Source organism: Pristis pectinata, chromosome 3 (assembly GCF_009764475.1).
Source record: "Pristis pectinata isolate sPriPec2 chromosome 3, sPriPec2.1.pri, whole genome shotgun sequence".
Lineage (NCBI taxonomy): Eukaryota > Metazoa > Chordata > Chondrichthyes > Rhinopristiformes > Pristidae > Pristis > Pristis pectinata.
Genome location: NC_067407.1, coordinates 30,799,661 through 30,824,203, shown reverse-complemented (window position 1 = coordinate 30,824,203; position 24,543 = coordinate 30,799,661). Strand labels below are relative to the sequence as shown.

Below are 24,543 nucleotides of genomic sequence, written 5' to 3'. Positions count from 1 at the left end.
AAGATAGTACCAGCAATGGTGACCATAAAACTACCAGGGTACTGTAAAAACGCATTACGGTTCACTGATAACAAGGCTGCTAGGATGTTGCTCATGTCACAAACTACTCACGTCACCCCCACATCAGTCACCTTCTGCCCCATCAGGATATATTTCTGTGGGTCTCCTTTTTGGTCTCATCAGCCACCTCAGAACCCACAAATGCAAAGTAAAAGCAAGTCATCCTCGATCCCAAACCACTGCCTAACAACTTTATCCAGTCTGGCCTATATGTAATTTCAGAGCTCCAGGAATGTGGTTACCACAGTGTCTATGCTTGCAAGTTGTCTTGTGATAAACGTGTTCGATCTGCTGAGCATCTCTAAATTAAAATGCTGATTTTTCATTATATTGTACATTATATATCAGATTATACCTAAAAAATATAGTCAAGTATATCTGAACAGGAACAGTCATGGGAAAGAAATTGCTGGTGTGAATCCATATCTTTTAGAACATCAGAATGGAGCGTTAAATTATCACTGCCAATTCCTCAGGTCAGGGATGATCTTTAACAGAGAATTACTGACTGGTGCCAAGATAACTCAGGAGCCCTATAATAGAACCAGTTACAGAAGGTACAGGCATTTCTTTGCAAGTCAACTACCTGCCATCAGGAGATTCTAAACTATTTTTTTCTCTATTTTCAGCTTTCAGTAGTAGGCCACTGCCTCTTGCAGGATTAAGAACCACTAAAGCCAATCAATTATTGGCTGCTTCCAGCTTGTAATGCCTGCACCTGTTTTCTCAAGATATAATGCCCTGGTAGTATTTCTTCTGACCAATTGCACTTATTTCTGCAACTCTAGTAGATGTGAAGGCAGGAAGTCTCTGCAGCACTATTTTCAGTTTAGCAGAACACATTAGAATCAACTGCCACAATATTCAGTTTTCCATGTGGACACTTAAAAGTTCATGTGCTTGAAGACAAACATTTTAAAGGATTTAACAATGGAATGTTCAGCTTGGGTGTGATGTTAAGTTTTAAGTTAACTTTATTTGCTGAAATTCACAAACCAGGAGGAGCCCTGATTTCATTCCCAATATGTGCTCTGTTAGCTGATCAATTGAAGCTCCTAGATCAATCTCAACTGTAACACACTGTTAATGTTCACTTGGAAGGGTTACAGATGAAAAATGGTTCAAGATAGTGGCTAATGTCTGGGGAACACAACTTAGTGAATCAACACCTACAGCAATATATAAGAAAAATTTAAGTGCCTTGATTTTGCAAAATTGAGTTGTAAATATAGTTTCTTCTTCCCTTATGACTTTACTATCAACTGCGAAGTGTATCTGATTTATCTGATGTACTGTATCTGATACATGGGTTTAATTGTCAACGCTCACTCAACTGATCACACTAAGAATTCTGCAAGTAGGATGGGGGAAAAGAGCAAGATTAGTGCGGGTTGCAAATGACAATTCTAGATTTTGGAACAGGTAACAAGATAATCCAATACTTCAAAAATTATCAGGACACCAACTAAACGTGTCTACCCCTCCTTTCGCTACTGATCACATCGGTTTATAGATCAACACGTCAAAATGGACAGGCATAGTTATACAGAAGAGACCGAATATGGAACCCACAACCACCGGAGGTAGATTAGGCGACAACCCAATTTAGGCAGAAACTAGATGAGTACACGTGGAAAATAATGAATTTTGATGGGAGATGGAGTTAGATGAAGAGGGCTGTGAAGAGACAAGTGAGAGTATAAACACGGAGTTAGACTTCTGAAGGCAATTACCTATTTTTGTTGTAAACTACCTCTGATCTTACCAATTAACATAAAGCTAATAGATGGTTACAGACGACGATTGAGCCCGATCGTCGGTACTCTGTGAAAATTCCAGTCATATCCCCCAATAAGCAGATCCCAAGCAAATAACACGGGGCGAAGAGTATGCGCAGCAGCGTTTACTCACTTATAAATCAAATCCTGCAGTTTACGATTTCTACGAGCAGGCTTCCCTCGCCAAGTGTATAGTCGTCTCTCACGCACTCTGCACCTTGAGGGATATTTGCTCATTTCAGGGGCAATGCGGCAAACTTCAGGTTGTTGAAAACACGAAATTGACGCTACGTGCGCCAGCAAAAGTTGCGAATAAAATAATCTCTTTTAGAAAGAGGGTATTACTTTAAAAATCGAATTTCCACCAGACTTTGGAGAAAGTTTAAATATTCTTTTAAGTTAAAAAGGTCAAAGCTGCAGCCGATGCGCTGTAACTTTTCCGAACGTGCAGCTCGCTACATTTTCGCGCCATTCCGGTCAGCTGGAGCACAGCAAAGCCTTCTGGGTGCAATGAAAAAAGTATCCCGAGTGAATATTATGCTCATTTGTGAAAAAGGTCCCTGATCACCTATTTAAGAAAAACAATTTGCTATATTTCAAACAAGGATAAGGAAATAAGGATACTTCAAACTGGTCTTATAATTTGTATTTCGTTCTGTTTTATCCCTGTTGTTAATTTTCCTGTGAGGTTTTTATCTTAGAGACTGCTCATCCGGAACTAAAGGTCTTCGATCTGAAACTAACTTTACATATATGCTGCTGGCCTGCTGAATGTTTCCAGCATTTCTGTTTTCATCCCTGAGTCAATGCCGTGCATGTTTTTCTTGTGGTTTACGACGATCATCTTGAAACTTTGGAGCCTCAAGAATAAGGTTCCGCACTCTTGCTAGGACTGGCAATTTTCAACTCTGACGTTACTCAGCGTCAGGTGGTGTGTCGCTGAAATGCTCATCCATGCATTTATCCCCTCTAGCCTTAACTATACCAATACATTCCTATCCAGCCTCCCTCATGTATATGCGTTAATTCTGCTGCCCGCGAATAAATTATGTTCACACATTACCATTGGGCTTGAAAGGGATCAGTCAATATTCTCGTACTACTGAAGGTTTGTGTGCTATTTAACCAACAATATGGAAAATAGCTCAGATATGCCCTGTCTGCAAATAAACAGGAACAAATCTGACCAATTGCATCCCAATCAGTCTGCACTCAATTCAGTACCAGAGTGATAGAAAGCGAGGATTTGTTGTTTAGGAAGCCATCTGGTTATTACTGAAGGAAGTTGGAGAGAGAAAACACAGGGGCATGTAAAAGCTGTGAAATAAACGTTGGAGCTGTTGCAGAGAACTGAAATCAAAAGGAGAATGTTGGAAATGCCCAGTAGATCAGACAGCGTCTGTGAAGAGAGAAAAAACTGACAGTAGATCAGACAGTGTCTAGGAAGAGAGAAACAAATGAGTTAATATTACAGCAGAACTAGCCAATTCTGATTCAGAGAAAGGAATTTGTTCAAAGGTTGCAATGTGCCTAGATGAAAGATAAATTGCTGCTCATCAAGCTTATGTTAGGTTTTGTGGGGACAGTGAAGATAGCCACAGAAAGATCAGAATGGGAGAGGGATGGAAAATTAAAGTGACAGGCAACTGATAGCTCAATGACATCTCTACAGATTGAACAGCTAGCTGTTTCATGGTGCAGCCTTGTTTTCTTTCAAACTGTCCTATCCATTCTTCCCACATTTTAGAAACTTAGAATTTCTCAATTTTGCAATTCCAGTGAAGGGTCTTCAACCTGAAATGTAAGCACTGACTGTTTTTCTTCGTGGATATGATCCCTGATCTGCTGAGTGTTTCAAATATTCTCTTTTCTTATTTTGAATTTCTTTAAATATCCTTTAATCAATTGGCTCTGCTAATGCATTGAAGGTGAATTTTGTCAATGACTGCCTTTGCTGAGAGGTGGGCCTCAAAATTTGGAAAGTGATACACATTTTTCAGGGTTTCACTGCAGACCTTAGTTGTTGGAGGATCATCTTACAGCATCTCAAGGCACTGGAAAGATACCACCAACATTGTATCTGCAAAGTCTTACAAATAAGGTCACATAAATCATTGTTAGTATCCTCCCCCAGGCCAACAACCCCCATTATTGAGGCCATAGTTCCTTCAATCGGCCAGTTGGGCAAGCCATGTTATTTGCAGGCCGAATGCCAGACTCCCAAAACAGTCACTCTGTTCTGAGTTTGGTCATGGATAGAGATTACCAGGTGGACAGAGGAAAAGATTCATGGATGTGCTCAAACCCGCGAGAAGAAGTGTAACGCAAAGGCGCTCTAGGTAGTGCTGCTCCCTCACGGCTCCAGTGACCCTGGTTCAATCTTGACATAAGTTGCTGTGTATGTGGAGTTTGCACATTCTCCCTGTGTTCACATGGGTTTCTGCCACACCACAATGAGGTGCTAGTTGGTGGTTAATTAGCTGTTGTAAATTACACCTCGGGTTGGTGATTGGTGGGGAAATCTGAGAGCATTAATGGGTATGTGTGAGAAAATAGGCTACAGGGAAATAAGTGGGGAAATAGGATTGCTCTGAGAGCTGGCATCCACTCCGAAAGGCCTCCTTCTATGTCATACGGAAATATGAGAACACGAGATTCCTGGCAATCTCTGGCCCAGACTACAAAATGAGCATTCAGGATGGCATTGAGAACCTCGAGCCACGCAATGGTAGCACGAAGAAGCCCTGCATAAGGCTGAAGGAGTGCAGCACCTCACAAACTACCCACCTTTCTGGTTCATCAGTCAACTCCTTCCCCATCTGAGGAAGTGTTTGCACTTCCCATACTGGTCTCGCTGGCCCTCAGAGCCCATTACACCGGAGTGGTTGCGTTATCCCATTCTGTTAGACATAGAATTGAGCGCTGCAGTTGCATTATCCGCCGGGTTTTAGAGGGACGTTACACACACAAAATGCTGGAGGAACTCAACAGGTCAGGCAGCATCTATGGAGGGAAATAAACAGTCAACGTTTCGGGTCGAGGCCCCTCATCCGTACTTTGCGTGTGTGTGTGTGTGTGTGTTGCTCTAGATTCCAGCATCTCTTGCGTCTCCGTTTGGAGGGAGGTTCTGTGTGCGTCAGGCCTCCTGGACGCGGGGGGGCGCTGCAGCTGCGTTACCCGCCGGGAGAGGGAGGTTCTGTGTGCGTCAGGCCTCCTGGACGCGGGGAGGCGCTGCGGAGGCGCTCGGGAGTCACCGCCTCGCGGAGGCCGCTGGGATTGCGATGGCGAACCGGACGGTGAAAGATGCGCACAGCATCCACGGGACCAATCCGCAGTATCTGATCGAGAAAATCATTCGCACTCGCATCTACGAGTCCAAGTATTGGAAGGAAGAATGTTTCGGGCTTACAGGTATAGAACGGTGGAGGATCAAACGGTCAGATTAAAGCCGAAGCGCTGTTGGGCCGCTACCTCCCCGGCTGTACTGGGATGGTCGCCGGTTGGTTGCTGTCGGCTGAGGGGTGAAGCCGTTGCTTGTTTACATCGGCATTCTTAAAACAACCTTTGCAAAAGTCTTCACTTTCTGCTCTTTGATCTGGTTCATGAGGCTGGAAAACCTAGACCTGGTGGTGTGGTGGACAGCGAAGAAGGTGGTTACAACAGGATCTAGATCAACTGAGACGGTGGGCAAGGGAGTGGCAGGTGGAATTTAACTTGGACAAGTGCAAAGTGATGGATTTTGGGGAGTTAAACCAGTGCAGGATTTGCACAGTAAATGACAGGACCCCGGAGAGTATTGTAGAATAGAGAGACCTAGGGATATAAGTACATTTTTCCTTGAAAGCGGTGACACAGTTAGGGTGGTGAAGAAAGCGTACAGCATGCTTGCCTTCATTGGGCAGGGCACTGAGTACAAAAGTTGGGATGTCATGTTACATCTGCACAAGACATTGGTGTAAGCACACGAAGTGTTGTGTGCATTTCTGGTCGCCATGCTACAGAAAGGAGGGGATTAAGTTCAAGAGGGTGTAGGAAAGATTCACAAGGATGTTGGTGGGACTAGAGGACTTGAGTTATAAGGAGAGGCTGGATTGGCTGGGACTTGTTTCTCTGGAGCGAAGTAGGCTGAGGGGTGACCTTTACAGTTTTATAAAAGGGCAACATTGTGGGCTGAAGGGCCTGTATTGTGCTGTACTGTTCATAGATAAGGTGGATAGTCATGGTCTTTTTCCCAGGATAGGGAAACTAGAGGGCATAGGTTTATGGTGAGAGCTGAAAGACTCAAAGGGGACCTGAGGGGCAAGTTTTTCCACATTGAGGGTGGTGGGTATATGGAACAAGCTGCCACAGGAAGTGATTGCAGGACCAATTAGAACATTTAAATTACATTGGACAGGTTCATGGATAGGGAAGGTTTATATGGATGTGGGCCAAATGCAGGCAAATGGGTCTAGGTTAGATAGTATCTTTGTCGGCATGGATAAGTTGGGCCGAAGGGCCTGTTTATATACAGAGTTATACACTACAGAAATAGGCCCTATATAGTCTCGAAATAGTGAGGATATAAAAGCAATTTGTTTGGTACAAATTCATGTCAGAAACAATTGATAAGTTAGGAAAAGACAAACATTTTAACTGTGCAATTTATTAAGATTGTATGAGATACTGTTTGGAAAAAGTGAAGACTGGGCTAATTTGACAGAGTGGGGTCAGATTGAGGCTGACAGAGGTCTTTTTGATTAACTACTAAGGTTGCATAAACAAAATTAGTTTCACTTGGGCCTTGGAAATGCAATGCATTTTGAAAGGGTAAGACATGTCAGTGGTCTTGCACTGGTGCCTGCAAGAAATGGGCTGTGTCATGAGGGAAGCTGTGTCATTCCAGAGCTCCTCTCAAATCCTCTGCTTCCCGGATTCAGACCTACAATGGGCTCCATCATGACCTTTGCCCCAGTATTGGTGGCAGAGTCTTAAATTACTTTAGCCTGGTTCTTTGCCTTTTTCTTCTTACTTTGCTCCTGATCTCAGTTCTGTTTTCCCTACTGTGGTGAAATATTTTATATGTGAAAGGAATCATATTATCTATCTGAATATCTTAGCTTGCACCACAAATAATCTTGACATTCCTCCTCAGCCTTTTAAGCTGATGCTGAACTCCTCAAACCCTCATTTTATGTCTTCAACCTGTTTTCTTTGCATCATTGAATAAAGATAAATCAAATAAATGCTGCTTACTGTTTCTCCTCAAATCTTTGCCATTTACCCTTCCACTGCAAGGATTGCTGGTCATGATGGCATCTATTACTATGTGTACAGTTTGCTCAACCATATTACTTCAGCTGCTGACCTTGTTTAAACTACATGCATAAAGATGTTGGGTCTTTCCTGCAGGTCCTCTGACTGAATCTTAGTCCTCTCTGTATGTCCTCCTTCATTCACCGCCCCGCCCCTCCACTTGAACCAATGGTCATGTATGCTGACAATTATTTCTACCTCACTACCACCTTTCTTGACCTCTGAACTGGCTTTAAATTGACAGACTGCTTTACGAGCATCCAGTGAACAGGGGTTACCTCCGACTAAATATTGGGAAGACCAAAACTTTTGTTTCTGCTTCTTGTCACAAATTTCATTCTCTAATCACTGATTCCATCCTGCTCTCTGATGTTTGTTCGAAACTGAATCACATTGTTTTGCTGTCCTGGCGTTGTATTTACTCCTAAGGTAAATTCTGTTCAAATAAGTCTATTTACTTCCTGTGCCATTACATTCTCCTATTCTGCCTCTGCCTGAGCTCACCTGCTTCTGGTCATCATTCATGATCATTCATGCTTTTGGAATGGCTGAACATTAGGTATAACAATGCACTTCTGGCTGGCCTTCTTACATAAATGTGAGATTATCCAAAGCTCCGCTGTCCTTGTCCTAACACTCACCAAGTCTCCTTCACCCATCACTCCATTGCTTCCTGACCTCATAGCTCCCAGTAAAACAGGACTTGATTTGTTGAAATCCTTCTGTGGTCTCACCCTTTCCTTTCTCTCTAATCTCCTTCAGTCCTATATTCTCTGTGTTATAAGTTCTCCTCTGTCTGGTCATCTCTAAATTTAATTAATTTACCCATGACAATTGGCTCTTCAATGCCATGGTCCTGTGCTCAGGAAGTCCCTCCATTGATTTCTCTGACTCTCTATCTCTCCTTCCTCCTTAAAACTTTATGACCAAGCTTTTGGTCATCTGTCCTAATAGATAGTGTCAGCATAGTGTCCAACGTTAAACATAGAATGTTGCAGTACAGGTCCTTTGGTCCACGATGTTGTGCTAACGTTTTATCCTGCTCTAAGATCTATCTAACCCTTCTGTCCCACATAGCCCTCCATTTTTCTATCATTCATGTGCCTATCTAAAAGTCTCTTAAATGTCCCTAATGTATCTGCCTCCACCAACTCTGCCGACAGTGCGTTCCACTCACCCACCACTCTATGTAAAAAGAAACTTACCTCTGACATCCCCCCAATACTTTCCTGCAATCACTTTAAAATTATGCCCCCTTATGTTAGCCATTGCTGCACTGGGAAAGAGTCTCTGACTGTCCACTGGATCTATGCCTCTTATCATTTTGTACACCTCTATCGAGTCACCTCTCATCCTCCTTCTCTCCAAAGAGAAAAGCCCTAGCTCACTCAACCTATCCTCATAAGACATGCTCTCCAATCCAGGCAGCATCCTGGTAAATCTCCTCTAAACCCTCTCTGAAGCTTCCACATCCTTTCTATAATGAGGTGACCAGAACTGAACACAATACTCCAAGTGTGGTCTAACCAGATGTTATAAAGCTGCAACGTTACCTCACAGTTCTTGAACTCGATACCCCGACTAATGAAGGCCAACACATCATACGCCTTCTTAACAATCCTATCAACCTTGAGGGACCGATGGACATGGACCCCAGGTCCCTCTATTCCTCCACACTGCTAAGAGTCCTGCCATTAACCTTGTATTCTGCCTTCAAATTCGATTTGAATTTGTGTAGAACAGGTTTGTGTAGTAATATTCTGATTCTTGCTTTTGGACCTTTTGGAAAGGTGCTTTATAAATACACTTTATTGTTGTCAATGTGTACTTTTCCTCTGCCTTACTTTTCATCCGTTGTTGCAGAATTGCTGCCTTGCAACTTTGCAACTCTTCCCATGTCTTTTATGAGTAATCCAATTGTTCCTTAAGTTTAGTATTTTGAATATTAACAAATGTATGTGGTTTCCAGAAGCTTTCATTTTGTGCAAATTTTGGCACTGCATTTTGTTTCCATTCATGTGCCAAGTATATTTTCAGATCAATTGCACATGTTAAATTCTGTTTTAGGTCAAACTCTTCTGCACATTAAATTGTTAATTCTGTTTTTCTTACAGTAAAATACTCAGTAGATCAGGCAGCAACTGTATCTATGGAGAGAGAGAGAAAAACAGTGATGTCTCAGGAAGAAAATCTACAGATTTTCAATATTTTCTGTTTTTATTTCAGATTTCCTGTATTTGGAGTTTTTTGCCTGTCTAGTGCTTCTCTTTCTGTAAGCCAGTCAAGTTCAGTGTAAAATGTTTCTGAATAACTTTTATTCACAGAGAAATATGCATTCAATTTCACAGAAGTTGTTCAGTGCTGTAGATGCATTGTAACAAATTCCTTTTTACTTCTTAGCGGAATTGGTTGTGGACAAGGCTATGGAACTGAAATACATTGGTGGTGTTTATGGTGGGAATATTAAACCTTCCCCATTCCTTTGCCTGACTCTCAAGATGCTCCAGATTCAACCTGAAAAGGATATAATTGTTGAATTTATAAAGAATGAAGATTTCAAGTATGTATGATTTTCATTTAACTATAATGCTTTTAAACCTACTGAGTCCATCTTTTCCTTATCTCACTATAATCTTATTTCACATAATTGCGACATACTATAAACATAATCCTGCTGGAAAATGTGCACATGGAGACATAGGAGAGATGCCATTCTTGGTTACGTTACCTGCTTAAACTCTTAGATGGAGATCGTTAGTTTGAATGGGGAAAGCTCTGCTTGTGGAATTTTTCTCAGCATAAGCTGGTTCCTTTAGAACAGAGGAGTGAAAATTGTCATACGTCCTTTTCCTCACCTCACGCCACACATTTCCTCGGAAACATGACAAAACTGTTGAAAACAAAATGTGATATTTGTTACTGTGGGCTAACTAAAAAGTTAAATGTTGGATATTAATTGTCATCTATTGCTCTCAAACCCTATAGCCTTGCTATAATATTTTATCAAGTTTCTCTTGTGCATAGTCTTCTAGCACAGAGTCAAAGCTCTTCAGTGTCCAAGGTTTGCTAAATGAAGCAACATGACTTTTAATAGGTGAAGCATTTATTAATTGGTTTTCATTACAGGTATGTTAGACTGCTGGGTGCCCTGTACATGCGGCTGACAGGCTCTGCTATTGATTGTTATAAATATCTGGAACCACTTTATAATGATTATCGGAAAGTGAAGAGACAAAAAAGGGATGGAGGTAAAATAAATTTAGTAATCTGAGTAAATTTGTTTTGAATAATTGTACTGAAATTTAGAGAAGTTATGTTAGACTATTGTTCTTTGATCACTGCGTTGACATGATATTGTTTTAGTCACAGTAACTTGGTGCTACATCATCTTTTAACTCTATATTTACAAGTATTCATTCTTAAGTAGTGATTTTCCATGTATTCAAGGTAAATTATTGAAATAGTCATCTTGAATCTAACAGCTAAACTATTACAGAAATTGTGTGCTTTTAATCATGATTGATCATGCTATAAAATCATTTGCCTCTTTAGTGCTTTACTATTAATATGGTGTTGAATGTCAGTTATGAAATTGTCTCAAACACGTTAGAATCTAAATCTCAAAAAATAGAAAATTTATGAAACAGAAGGCCATTTGGTCTGACTGTCAAGTACACATTTTAAATGTGATTAGGGTTTTTGCCTCTACTACTCGTTCAGATAGAGAGTTGCCTTCCCCTATCGCCCTCTGTGTGAAAAACCTTTTTCCTCATCTACTTAATTTGGCTACCAATTAATTTAATTCTATCCTCTGGTTTTTGGACAATCGGCTAAGGGAAATAGCTTGTTTTTTTGTTTATCTATCTAGGGCCATCACAATTTTAGAACACAGAACATTACAGCACAGTACAGGCCCTTCGGCCCACAATGTTATGCCGACATTTTATCCTGCTCTAAGATCTATCTAACCCTTTCCTCCCACATAGCCCTCCATTTCTCTATCATTCATGTGTCTATCTAAGAGTCTCTTAAATGTCCCTAATGTATCTGCCTCCACAACCTCTGCCGGCAGTGCGTTCCACGCACCCATCACTCTCTGTCTCAAAAAAAACTTACCCCTGACGTCCCCCTTGTATCTTCCTCCAATCACCTTAAAATTATGTCCCCTCCTGTTAGCCATTGTCGCCCTGGGAAGAAGCCTCTGACTGTCCACTCGATTTATGCCTCTTATCATCTTGTACACCTCTATCAAGTCACCTCTCATCCTCCTTCTCTCCAAAGAGAAAAGCCCTAGCTCACTCAACCTATCCTCGTAAGACATGCTCTCCAATCCAGGCAGCATCGTGGTAAATCTCCTCTAAACTCTCTCTAAAGCTTCCACATCCTTCCAATTTATGGAGACTTAATTGACGAGTTTTATACTCATCAATTAAGTCTCCTCTCAGCCAAAGAAAACAACCTACCTTTTCCAATACTTCCTCATTACTGTAATTTTGCTTAACTTGGTCACCAAAACTGTACCTAAGTTTTGGTTTATTAATTTTCCTTTCAAATGAGTTGGTCAATATTTGGAGCCAAGTAGTACCGATCAATGTGTTTACTTTTGTGTAAGGGTATAATAATATAAAATGAACACAGGTTTGCTGTACAAGCACAGTATCCTGAAGGTGCTGGAAATCTGCAAAGTATTTCCAGGATTTTCTCTTCTTTTGTTGCTCTTTGTTTTGCTGTATTATTTTACCTTGTATTATCATGTTTTTTTCTTCAAGAGTTTGAACTAATTCATGTTGATGAATTTATGGACGAGTTACTGCACGAAGAGCGAGTTTGTGATATCATTTTGCCCAGACTTCAGGTACAAATTATTTTATTCTGTCGCATTGAACAATACCTAACTAAAGACATGAAGAGTTTGACTCTTCTTTCCACTCACCTCCCCCCAACCCCCCCCCCCCCCCCCCCACCCCAAGTGCACCACATTCCCTTCTGTCCAAGACCGCAACCTTATTGAAAAGTTAGGGATCACAAATGTCAGGTGAGATGAGGAATGGGCTTGGAATGATCTCAGCAGCCATTTGTGATTAAATAGCTTGTCAACATTCTCTCTCAATACTCTCGCATAAAGGGGCGGGGGGGGGGGGTGGTGGGGGAACGTCAAAGCATCATAAGGCTGTTCTAAAACATGGGACCAAATTCGCCTAAGAGTTAGTACTTCCAAAAAAAAGGAGAAAACATTTGGAGGTCACATGATTTTATTGATTGGTGGCCCTATTACAGTAGCGAGGAATGGAGGGCAGTGAACCATTTTTTCTCATTACTTCTTAGAACAAAAACTAGTTCTCCTTGTCATGAGAATTCCGTCTCTGATTTCTGCTGAAATGAACTTAGCCTTTTTTACTTTTGTTTATTAGTAGATTTAACCACTTGCATTGTGCATTTGACCCCATCACAAACTGCACCATTGCTGCATTCTTGGGATAGATTAGACTGTTCTGAAACCCTAGCCTCCTGTTGCATGCTGAGCTGAGTTTCTGACCTTGTATCCTCTCCCTATCCTGGTATCAAGCTGGTGACAAACTGCATATGATTTCCTTCCACATTTAATACATTAAAGGAGAAATTCTACATATTTAGTAAACCTTCAAAATATGGTCAATCCTCTTGTCTTCATTTCAAATCACTTTTTAAACAGCGTTAAATGCTGGAATCATCAGCAAAATGCCTCTATCTGATCTTCTGACAGATTATCATTGGTGCAATTGAAGCTGATAGGGTGAAAAAAAACTGCATTGAAACTGACAGCTGAATAAGTTTTGGCTGTGATATTCTGTAATGAAACAGCTTGCTATTGCTTTCTGTTTGGAGTCAAAAATGAAAATTGCCTCTTGCAATCTTATCCCTCTCAAAAATAAAAAGAATCTGCTTTACGATTGTAACATAATATTTTTGTAATCAGAAATTCCCTTACGTAGAAGTCTATGGCTAGAAGGGTAATAGCAATAATGGCCTGGATAAAATGCAGCCTATTTTCAATTTCTTTGCAAATGATGACCCTTCAATAAATGAAGCTGATGTTCACCAAATTAAGTCTTCAATGCATTTGAAGCACCCCTTGTCCGTGTTACGAATTGTACAGCTATAAAACTTCTTCTGTACTTTAACTGTAATGATTGCTGTGAATCTGATCATCTAGAAACGTTATGTGTTGGAAGAAGCAGAGATGCTGGATACCCGAGTCAGTGCGCTGGAGGAAGATATGGATGATGTAGACACAAGTGAAGATGAGGATGAGGATGATAAGGTGTGTATATACCTAATATTAAACAGATCATAAACCCATAAAATAATTTCAGTATAGGAGGAAGTTGTTCTGCTTATTGAGTCCATTCTAGTGCCACGTAAGAAGAATACTGCAAGCTCTAAGCCCCCACCTCTTACTTCTGTAAATGTTTCCTTTTAAATACTAAGCAGCTTCATTTTGAATGCTGCATTTAAATCTGTCTCAATGACTACCCCTGTCAGTGCATTCCAAATCCAAACTATTTGCTGTTTATAAAATCTTTTCCTTGTGTTACTTTTTTAGTTCTTTTGCCAGTCACCTTCAGTCTGTAACAAAAACAGAAAATGATGGAAAGACTCAGCAGGTCAGGCAGCATCTTCAGAAAGAGTCAACATTTTAGGCTCTGTTCCTTTGACCAACTTGCACAAGTTAGCTAATTCTTCTCCCAGCCACCCACACAAGTTAGTCAGTTAATCTTCCAATATACCTTTAGAATGTAGAAGGAAATTGGAGCACCTGGTGGAAACCTACACAATTCCAGGGAGAGTGTGCCAACTCCATGCATACAGCACCTGAGGTCACTGAAGTGGTGTGGCAGCAATAGTCTGCTCTGCTGCCCCTTTTACTCCAGGACCTTCAGTCACGATGAGAAGCTATTATGTGGCACCTTACCAAATGCCTTTTAGAAGTCCTTGCATACTGCTTCAACCGCATTTCCATAAGACCACAAGACGTAGGAGCAGAATTAGGCCATTTGGCTCTTCAAGTCTGCTCCGCCATTCGATCATGGCTGATTTATTTTTCTTCCTCTCAAATCCATTCTCCTGCCTTCTCCCTGTAACCTTTGATCCCCTTATTAATCAAGAACCTATCAACCTTTGCTTTAAATATACCCAATGACTTGGCCCTTACAGCTGTCTGTGGCGATGAATTCCACAGATTCACCACCCTCTGGCTAAAGAAATTCCTCCTCCTCTCTGTTCTAAAGGGACGTCCTTCTATTTTGAGGCTGTGCCCTCTGGTCCTAGACTCTCTCACTCATCCTTCTAAACTCCAGCGAGTACAGGCCCAGAGCCATGAAATGCTACTCATATGTTAACCCTTTCATTCTCAGGATCATTCTTGTAAACCTCCTCTGGACCCTCTCCAATTCCAGCACATCCTTCCTTAGATATGGGGCCCAAAACTGCTCGCAATACTCCAAATGTGGTCTCACCAATGCCTTATAAAGCCTTAGCATTACATCCGTGCTTTTATGTTCTAGTCCTCTCGAAATGAATGCCAACATTGTATTTGCCTTCCTTACTACCGACTCAACCTGCAAGTTAACCTTTAGGGAATCCTGCACTAGGACTCCCAAGTTCCTTTGCATCTCCAATTTTTGAATTCGCTCCCCGTTCAGAAAATAGTCTCTGCCTTTATTCCTTCGACCAAAGTGCATGACTATACACTTCCCTATGCTGTACTCCGTCTGCCACTTCTTTGCTCATTCTCCTAGCCTGTGCAAGTCCTTCTCAGACTCCCTGCTTCCTCAACGCTACCTGCCCCTCTGCCTATCTTTGTATCATCCATAAACTTGGCCACAAAGCCCTAAATTCCATCATCCAGATCATTAACATATAATGTGAAAAGTAGCAGACCGACCCCTGCGGAACACCACTAGTCACTGGTAGCCAACCAGAAAAGGCCCCCTTTATTCCCACTCTTTGCCTTCTGCCAGTCAGCCACTCTTCTATCCATGCTAGTACCTTTCCTGTAATACCATGGGCTCCTATCTTGTTTAGCAGCCTCATGTGTGGCACCTTGTCAAAGGCCTTCTGAAAATCCGAGTAAACAACGTCCACTGACTCCTTTGTCTATCCTGCCTGTTACTTCCTTAAAGAATTCCAACAGATTTTTCAGGCAAGATCTCCCTTAAGGAAACTATGCTGACTTTAGCCTATTTTATCATGTGCTTCCAAGTACCCCGAAACCTCATACTTAATAATGGACTCTAACATCTTACCAACCACTGAAGTCAAGCTAACCAGTCTATAATTTCCTGTCTTTTGCCTCCCTTTCTCCTTAAAGAGTGGAGTGACATTTACGATGTTCCGGTCCTCCGGAATTATTCCTGTCTTTAGTGATTCTTGAAAGCTCACTACTAATGCCTCCACAATCTCTTCAGCTACCTCTTTCAGAACCCTGGGGTGTAGTCCATCTGGTCCAGATGACTTATCTGCCTTCAGACCTTTCAGTTTCCCAAGCACCTTCTCCTTAATAATAGCGACTACACTCATTTCTGCCCACTGACCCTCATGAATTTCTGGCATGTTGCTGGTGTCTTCCACAGTGAAGACTGATGCAAAATACTTAGTTCATCTGCCATTTCTTTGTTCCCCATTACTATCTCTCCAGTGTCATTTTCCAGCAGTCCAATGTCCACTCTTGCCTCTCTTACTCTTTATATATCTGAAAAAAATTTTGGTATCCTCTTTTATATTATTGGCTAGCTTACTTTCATATTTCATCTTTTTTCCCCTTATTTTTTAGTTGCCTTCTGTTAGTTTTTAAAAGCTTCCCAATCGTCTAGCTTCCCACTAATTTTTGCAATATTGTACGCCCTCTCTTTTGCTTTTATGCTGTCTTTGACCTCTCTTGTCAGCCACAGTTGCCTCATCCTCCCTTTAGAATGCTGCTGCTTCTTTGGGATGAACTGATCCTGCGTCTTCCAAATTACTCACTGAAACTCCTGCCATTGCTGCTGTACCATCATCCCTGCCAGGGTCCCCTTCCAATCAACTTTAGCCAGCTCCTCTCTCATGCCTCTGTAGTTACTTTTACTCAACTGTAATACCGATACATCTGATTTTAGCTTCTCCCTCTCAAACTGCAGGGTGAATTCTATCATAGATTGATCACTGCCTCCTGAGGGTTCCTTTACCTTCAAGCTCCCTAATCAAATCTGGTTCATTGCACAACACCAAATCCAGAAATGCCTTTTCCCTAGTGAGCTTGGCCACAAGCTGCTCTAAAAAGCCTTCTTACAGGCATTCTACAAATTCCTTCTCTTGGAATCCAGTAACAACCTGGTTTTTCCAATCTACCTGTATATTGCAATGCCCTATGACCACCGTAACATTGCCCTTTTTACATGCCTTTTCTATCTCCTGTTGTAATTTGGAGGCCTGTATATAATTCCCATCAGGGTCTTTTTACTCTCGCAATTTCTTAACTCTACCCACAAGGGTTCTACATCTTCTGATCCTATTGTCACTTCTTGGTAAGGATTTGATTTCATTTTTTTACCAACAGAGCTGCCCCACCCCCTCTGCCCACCTGCCTGTCTTTTCGATAGGATGTGTATCCCTGGATGTTTAGCTCCCAGCTGTGATCTTCTTTCAACCACGACTCTGTGATGCCCGCAACGTCAGATCTACCAATTTCTAACTGCGCTATGAGCTCACCTACCTTATTTTGTATACTTTGTGCATTCAAATATAACACCTTCAGTCCTGTTTTCACCACCCTTCTTCTCAAGTTTGTCTCCGTGTTGCCTGAAGTTAAATTCTTATCCCTTTCTGAACTTGCTGTCTTATTCTTTATTCTGGAGACTTCAGTAACCTCTGCTGCACTCTTGTTCCCTTTTACTTTATTCATACTTTTCCAGTCTGTTGAACGCACCACCATTTCCATCATTGTCCATGTCTATCATTTCTTGAAAAAACTATGTTGAGATAGGCTCATTTTGCCTTGAGAGAGCATGAACATGGATTTGTTCATCAATCCACACTTGTCTTTAATTATTGTTTTTAAGATTTTCCTAACCAATGAGGTAAACTGACTGGGGGCAATTATCCACCCCTGAATTTAGATGTTTGTGAGATTATGGCCAGGGTGTCTATAATTTTCTCCTTTGCTCCCCTCAGCAGCCTTGGATGTATCCCATCTGGACCAGCTGATTTATCCATTTTAGTGCAGCTAGGTTTTCCGGTACCACCTCTTATCAATTTAGAACTCACCCAGAATTTAATTTACATCTTCCCTTGCTGAGATTGCAGAAGCATCTTCTTTCATGGTAAAGAAGGATGTGCAGTGCTCATTTAATACTTCAACCATGCCCACTGCCTCAATGAGTAAATTTCCTTTCTGGTTTCTTATTGCCCTACTTTTCTTCTTGCAGCTCATTTCCTGTTCATATGCCTAAAGAATATTTTTGTGTTCCCATTTATACTTGATGCCAGTCTTGTTTTATGCTCTGTCTTTGCCTCTCTCATTTCCTTTTTCACTTCTTCTTGAACTTTCTTTAAACAACCAGGTTCTCACTTGAATTATTCTGGCATCTGGCAAATGCATGTTTTTAAAAAAAGGCCAGAGCTCCATGGATGACTGAAAAAAAAATCATTCAGGCTGCTCTGGGTTTAATCGCCCAACTCATCTCCCTCATGAGAATGTATGTAACTTGTAGCCGAAATATCTCTACTTTGTTTACAGTTTTGTCTGCCAACTCTTGATTCTAATATATTCGGGCTAGATCTGCCATCATCACTGCAATGGGATTGTTTTTACGTTCGAGTGGTTGATATCCTTTTCTCTATCTATTCTAAACCTTATATAATGCTCACTGTTTCCCAAGGGTTCCCTCCCCCACTGATACTTTCTCTAATTAGTGTGGCTGATTTCCCAGGAAGAAACCCTTTGTTGGGTCAGAAACATACTGATTAAGAAAGTTCTCCTGAACACACTTCAGAAATTCCAATCCCTCTTTGCTCTTTATGTTATTGTTATCTTAATCTATGTTTGGACAGTTGAAGTCCCCATTTTTTTTAAATCGCTTTTTCACATCTTTGCAATTTCCTTACAAATTTACTCTTCATTATCCTTTCCACCAGTTGGTGGCCTGTAGAGTAGTCCCTGTAATGTAATTGTACCTCTATTTATTCTTTATTCTGAACTGATGCAGGCCTCCGCTGGTTAATGAAGCGTTAGGTTTCTAACAACCTTTTGTTATGTAAAAATTGGTATAGTAGGAGGTGCAGTAAACTCTTAATTTTTGCAGGGGATACCAATTGACACAGATGGTAAGAAAAGTCAGAAGCCAGTCGATCTATTCTCAGTAATGATTCAGTCATTTGAAAGCAAGCTACGCTTGTTTTGACAAGCTGAGACATGCATTCTGAAAATTACAAGTTATTCATCCAACAGCTTTTGGTGCCAGATGGAAGAGCGCAGGTGCTCAAGGGAGTTTGTTCCCCATTTTAAATAGCTTGTTTATCTCACTGACCTTTTCCCATTAACCCATTCCAATAGTCTGTTAATGTTACTAATTTTCACAAATGTGTTAGAAAGATAGTCTACAGGTGTGTTCCCTCACCTTGGCAGTGAAGAAAGCCTTTTTTAAGGTGACAAATTAAATTAAATTAAATTAAGCCCTAGTTGTTGTGAAGATTCATGAAATTAATGTTTACTAAGAGGGTGGGCGTGGGAGATGTATAGATTTTGTCCATTATTGTTCAGCTGCTGCAATATTCTCCGTCATCAAGACTGCCACCTGTCTTCTGTTCTTCCTTTTCCGATTTTTCCTGAGCACCTTCCATCTTGGAATTCTTGGAATCGTTAGAAGCGATTACTGCTTTTATTTTTAAGCCAAACCTCTCTCAAGTCTTTATTGCCTAAATAAAATTGCCTACAAACCACATGTTTTTTTTCAGGAGGACAAGTTTATTTTCCTATTGTGGCATATTTAACAGGAGCAAGGTATTAGGCAGAAAATAGGCTGTTTCATAACATAACTTGATCAAATCAGTCTTTTTCTCAGCATGTCTGAGAAGTGAGATCTCATTAGTTATGCTAAAAACAACTTTTCGATAGTTATTAAGATGAGTATTTTGCTGTCAAGGATAGACTGATGCATTGATATGTTAACTATACTATTGAACTAAAATTCCATGACATATAGCTATACTTTGTTGTTTTATTGGAAAAAAAGGAGAAAAAAAATTTTCACATCTTGGTTTATTTTAAATGTGTTTTGTTCTTTTAATGTCTGTACTTTTACCACAGTATTTGTAAAGCTTCTTAAATGATTTCCACACCCTGCACCTGCTATGACTCCAAACACCATAAACCAGGCAACATTGTAGTGCAACTAGTAGAGCTGCTGCCTCACAGTTCCAGCATCCCTGCTTCAATCCTGACTCCTGTTGCTGACTGGAGTTTCTATGTTCCCTTTGTGACCATATGGATTTCCCCTAGTTGCTCTGGTTTCCTCCCATGTCCAAAGATGTGCAAGTTGGTACTTCAGTTGACCACTGTAATTGTAAGTGGTAGAATTTGGGAGAAGTTGATGAGAATGTGGGGAGAATAAAATGGGATCAGGTTAGGATTAGTGTAATTGGTGCTTGGTTGTCAGCATGGACTTGGAGGGCCAAAGGGCCTGTTACTGTGCTGTGTGACTCTATGCACATGCTGTTCTTGGCATTTCTGTACGGAGTAGTTTAGATATTGTGTACGTTAACAATTTATTTCAACTGTATCATTTCCTTGATTAAACAGCACGTACATGCTGTTATTGGAGTTATTTTTGTGTAATTTTTAATCTACAAGTATGTATTCAGTGCAAGCACACGTATAAATCCCAATTTACATTTATCTTAATTTTTCCAAGCAAGTGAATTTATATTGCATGCTGTAACCTCCAGGGTGACAGAATGCCAACACCAGAACCTCCACGGAGAGGTTACCGAGATCTTGATCGGCCTCGAAGATCTCCCTCTCCACGGTACAGGAGAAGCCGAAGCAAGACACCAAGACGGTAAGAAAGCTGCTGCTGGCTTACCTGTTCATTGCTGAATGAAGTACAAAGTGCTGGAAATTCACAACCAATTCAAGGGCATATGAAAGAATAGTTGGATGAGTATTTCAGCTGTACGTTTCCCTCGATTTACTAATATTTTATTTACAAATTTTCACTATAACGCAATTCTCCCTTCAAGAGGTGTGCCCTTAGTTTTTTATTGCTGTAATGACCAATGTTCAATGTTAGCAATAAACAGCAATTGAAATCTCAGTGGAGAGTGACAGAGCTGAACAACTATGTCAACAAAGATTAAATCCCACAGCTGCCTAAGAGAGTGGTTGGGGATGGGGGTGTGTGAGTTGGGGGGTGGGGTGGGCAGGGGACAATGGAGTTCATGGAAGGATCGGCAAGGTAAGAGCTTATAAGAGTTTGGGGAGAAAGACTGAGAGACCCCAGAGGAAGAGGTAGCAAGAGCCATGGTAGATGAAGAGAGAACTATTGAAGTTGGAGGAGAGAGGGTCTGAAAGTGTACATTGTCTTTATTATCTTTAAGATTCAATTGTTGATAAAATAATAGTTTATTATTTAAGATATTATATTTTAGGTGAATTTGATTAAAATTCTTGTGCTCTGGAGCACTATCATAAATTTTTCTTTAAAACTAATGGGAAACAGTTGTTCGAATATCAAGTTCTCACTTCATGCAGTGTTTACAGGAATTTAACCCTTTCGTAGGACTAGGCATACCTGTATTTGAAGACCTTTGAGTATTTCTAATCTTTTTTATTTCAGCTGTACTGCATTTGAAGTTTTCTCTTATTTTTCTGTAGATTCTTTAGATTCATGACCATACAGTTGTCCCCAGTAGTTTGAGGTCAAATCTTCTTTAGAATACATTTGATTAGCTTTTTAGCATTTTATCTGGAGAGGTGAAGCTTACATATATAACAAATTATCTGAGAAGAATGGCTTATACAATGAATTCCAGTTGGAAGTAATGTAAAAATAGTGGATTGTATATTTAACTTTGGGTCATGTTAAACAGATTGTTCAAAAATAATCAATTTCTTAATCTTTCAATCTACAGACGAAGTAGGTCTCCCAAAAGAAGAAGGTATGTATATATTTAAATTTCTTTGTCATTTTTAGATGATGGGGGGACCATTGTTTTTAAGCAGACTTATTTCTTGTTTTACTTTATTGTTTTACTGAAGCCCATCACCACGTCGTGAAAGGCATCGCAGCAAAAGTCCCAGACGTCATCGTAGTCGATCCAGAGATCGTCGTCACCGGTCAAGATCCAAGTCTCCAGGTACAATTCTTAGCTTGTTTACAAATCAATGTCTTGCTGTTTAAATCTTGAAAATTAAGCTTTTATATAGCCTGTAGGTTTGGTGAAGATTGTCATTAGATTTGACTTCATGTGCTTTCTCAATTTACTGTTGTACCAAAGGTTGGACATTCTTTAAGACTGCACTGTACTTCTGCTCCCATTCAGAGCAATGATAGGGTTTCATTTGTCACCATCTTCCACCCCAAGAAGCTCTCTTTTTCAGTGATTTCCACCACCTTCAGCAGATGCCACCATCAGATATGTCTTCCCTTCCCCTTTCAATATTACAATGGCACAGTTCATTTTGTAGCTCCTTGATTCAGGCATTCATCTCCACCCACACTCCTTCTCACGGACTCTTAATGCGACATTTAAGCTTTTACCTTTTCCCTTCCCAAGCAGTCTTACAGATGAAGCAGTGATTCACTTGTTGTGCTTCCAATTCAGTATATTGCACATGATGCTCACAATATGGTCTCCTCTACTTTGCAGAAACCAGTGCAGATCGTGTGACCAGAACACCTCTGTGTGGTCCGTAGGAATAATCCTGAGCTTCCAGTTGTCTGTCACTTTAATTCTCCATCCCACTCTGACTTCTGTTTTTCCACCTCCTTCACTGTGCCAGTGAAGCCCAATGTGAGCTTGAGGAAAAATATTTGCCATCTCGGCTTACTACTGCTTGCGGGAATCAACGTTGAATTTAACAATTTCAGTTAGCAGCCTTTCCAGTTTGTGTCAGAACGTGGCAATTGTGGTTTGAAAGAACGGAATGTTGGGGGATCCTCTGCGGCTTGGTTGAAGTGAGTGAGGATGTGGGCTGGTTTGGCATTTTGGATTGTAGACCTTTTTTGTTGGGTGCAGTTATGCAGTGATTGGTTAGAGTTTGGATTGTGCTGTTGGATGAATAGTGGAAGCTTATTCATTTGTGGTGTTCAAACTGGTACTGGATAAGTATTGAACATGAAAACAAAAATCCAGGGCGTTTGGGAGAGAGCAGGGGAGTGCGGCTAGCTAGGTTGTTCTTGCAAAGAACTGGTAGAGCCTTCTGTGCTGTAACCGTTGGTTTGATTCCTTGACTGTATCTAAAATGCTCAGGTCACCTTATCCTATGGAAAAAATAACTAATGCTTTGATAGAGTGTTTAAATTGAATGGAAGGGAAAAGCACAAAAATAGATGTTTGAAGGGGAAGTAAACCCATGAACATAGGAAATGAGGTAGAATGGTTGAATGGTTAAATGGACAAGATAGCAGATTGAGGGAAGGGAAATTTGAAACACCAAACAAATTCAAATAGTTTTAATTGGTGCACAGTATAAACACAATTGAGAAGTAAGAGTCATTGAATAAATAGGAAGTCACTACATCAAAACAAGTGTAGCAAAAGGACCACAGTTTTTAAGTATTTTTTCTATTTTGAATAGTTTTTGAGAGGGCAGCCTAGTATGGAAGAACATGTGCAGGAAATGTCTTTGCACTTAGGATAAAAGTTCCTAATGTGTGTAAGTATGGGTGTGTAGTCATCATGTTACGGATTAGTAACCCAAAGGCTCAGACTAATAATCATGAGTTCATACTCTGCTGTGAGAGTTTGGAAATTTGAATTCAGCTTGTTTTTAGAAAAATCTGCTAGTAACACGACAAATGAACATCAAGCTGTTGATGGATTTAAAAGCCTAACTAAAGCAGAGGTGCCCTTATCCATTTTATCTGCTGTGACACTGATTCGCACCAATGTGGATGACTCTAGAACTGTTCTCCAAAGTTAGTTTTTTGATTTTTCTTTATGTAATAATTTTTACAATATTACATGCTAACCTTTTGGAGGAAATTATCTGGTCAGATTTTCTTGTCGTATAACATATATGCTTCTATTACTGATAGTTGTTACACTTTTCAAATAGGTCATCACAGAAGCCACAGACACAGAAGTCATTCCAAATCACCTGAAAGGTAGCATTAGTTTCAAACAACTTTCTCTTATAAATCTGGATTAACTCTGTGCATTATTTCTAATCACTTCTACACTGTTCTTAGATCAAAAAAGAGTCACAAGAAGAGTCGCAGAGGAAATGAATGAAGGTTTCACAAAATCACGAATATACATTTCCAGTGGATCACGAGACCTGTTTGTAGATAAAACGGCTATGTTAACAATTTTTGTCTTTGGTGTTACTTTTAACATGTTATTTGCAAAAATTCCATATGACCTAAGAGAGTGCTATGGTAAAACTTTTCTAAAGTTTTTGGAACAGGCAGATATTCACACTTCTGTTTTTTGTGAATAGTAAGAATGTTAAGTACTTTTTTTTAAAGTTACTTAACAATTTTTATTACTGTTGAATTTGATAATGTTTTGGTTGTAAAACAAGGAGCAAATTCATTTTTTTTAAAACTAATGTTTGGAAGATGACTTAAATGAGGCAATGGTTATGCAAAGATTCACTTAAGACATGACTTATTCTATTTCCGAGTCTGTGATTGTTAACAGTCAAAGTTCACGCTGTTATAAGAATTAAAAGCTAATACTGCGGAAAATATTATTGCCATTAATGTATTGTACAACTAAAGCACATAAGCATTTGTGTATATTAGCTGGCTAACCACAATGGTTGTCCTCATTGGCAAAATACAAATTAACAATTTTAAAAGGATGTGTTGGAAACATTTTGTGATAATTAAAACCTTTGATAAATACATACATTAAACTGGAGTATCGTTGTTGATTAGGTATTTAAATTTTCTCTTTGTGATTTAAATCTGTGACTATTTTTAGCCAAATAGTGAAAATGTCAGTTTGGAAGAGTTCAGCTGGTCCAGGAAGTTGTACCATGCATTCTGATTCCAACCCACCAGGAGTTATGAGAAAGGGCAAAAAAAAATCTGTTAAGAACCTTGACCATTTCTTGGAGAAAAACGTCTGAGAAATTCCTCTCCTACTTCTAGAGGTAGAGATTCCCAACGTGAATTATACCAACTCTTTGTTTATTTGAAGCACTGTGACCACATAATTTCTGTAA

The 24,543-nt window shown here is 40.2% G+C and overlaps 2 protein-coding genes across 2 annotated transcripts in view; one reads left to right on the top strand and one right to left on the bottom strand.

Moving 5' to 3' along the window:
• The window catches only part of orc1 (origin recognition complex, subunit 1), a 34,808-nt gene extending 30,115 nt beyond the window's left edge, over positions 1-4,693 (bottom strand). The window contains 2 exon segments of the mRNA XM_052011885.1: positions 1,972-2,339; positions 4,626-4,693. Of these exon segments, the coding sequence (XP_051867845.1) occupies positions 1,972-2,075 (104 nt within the window). The 5' untranslated portion in view covers positions 2,076-2,339; positions 4,626-4,693.
• A 275-nt stretch (positions 4,694-4,968) lies between these two features.
• prpf38a (pre-mRNA processing factor 38A) lies at positions 4,969-24,222 on the top strand. Its single transcript, XM_052011883.1, has 10 exons — positions 4,969-5,249; positions 9,534-9,693; positions 10,260-10,381; positions 11,903-11,988; positions 13,327-13,434; positions 20,094-20,206; positions 21,279-21,305; positions 21,406-21,503; positions 23,428-23,476; positions 23,561-24,222. Exons 1-10 carry the CDS (start codon positions 5,120-5,122, stop codon positions 23,601-23,603), a joined length of 936 nt encoding a protein of 311 aa, XP_051867843.1. The 5' UTR covers positions 4,969-5,119; the 3' UTR covers positions 23,604-24,222.
• The last annotated feature ends 321 nt before the right edge of the window (positions 24,223-24,543 follow it).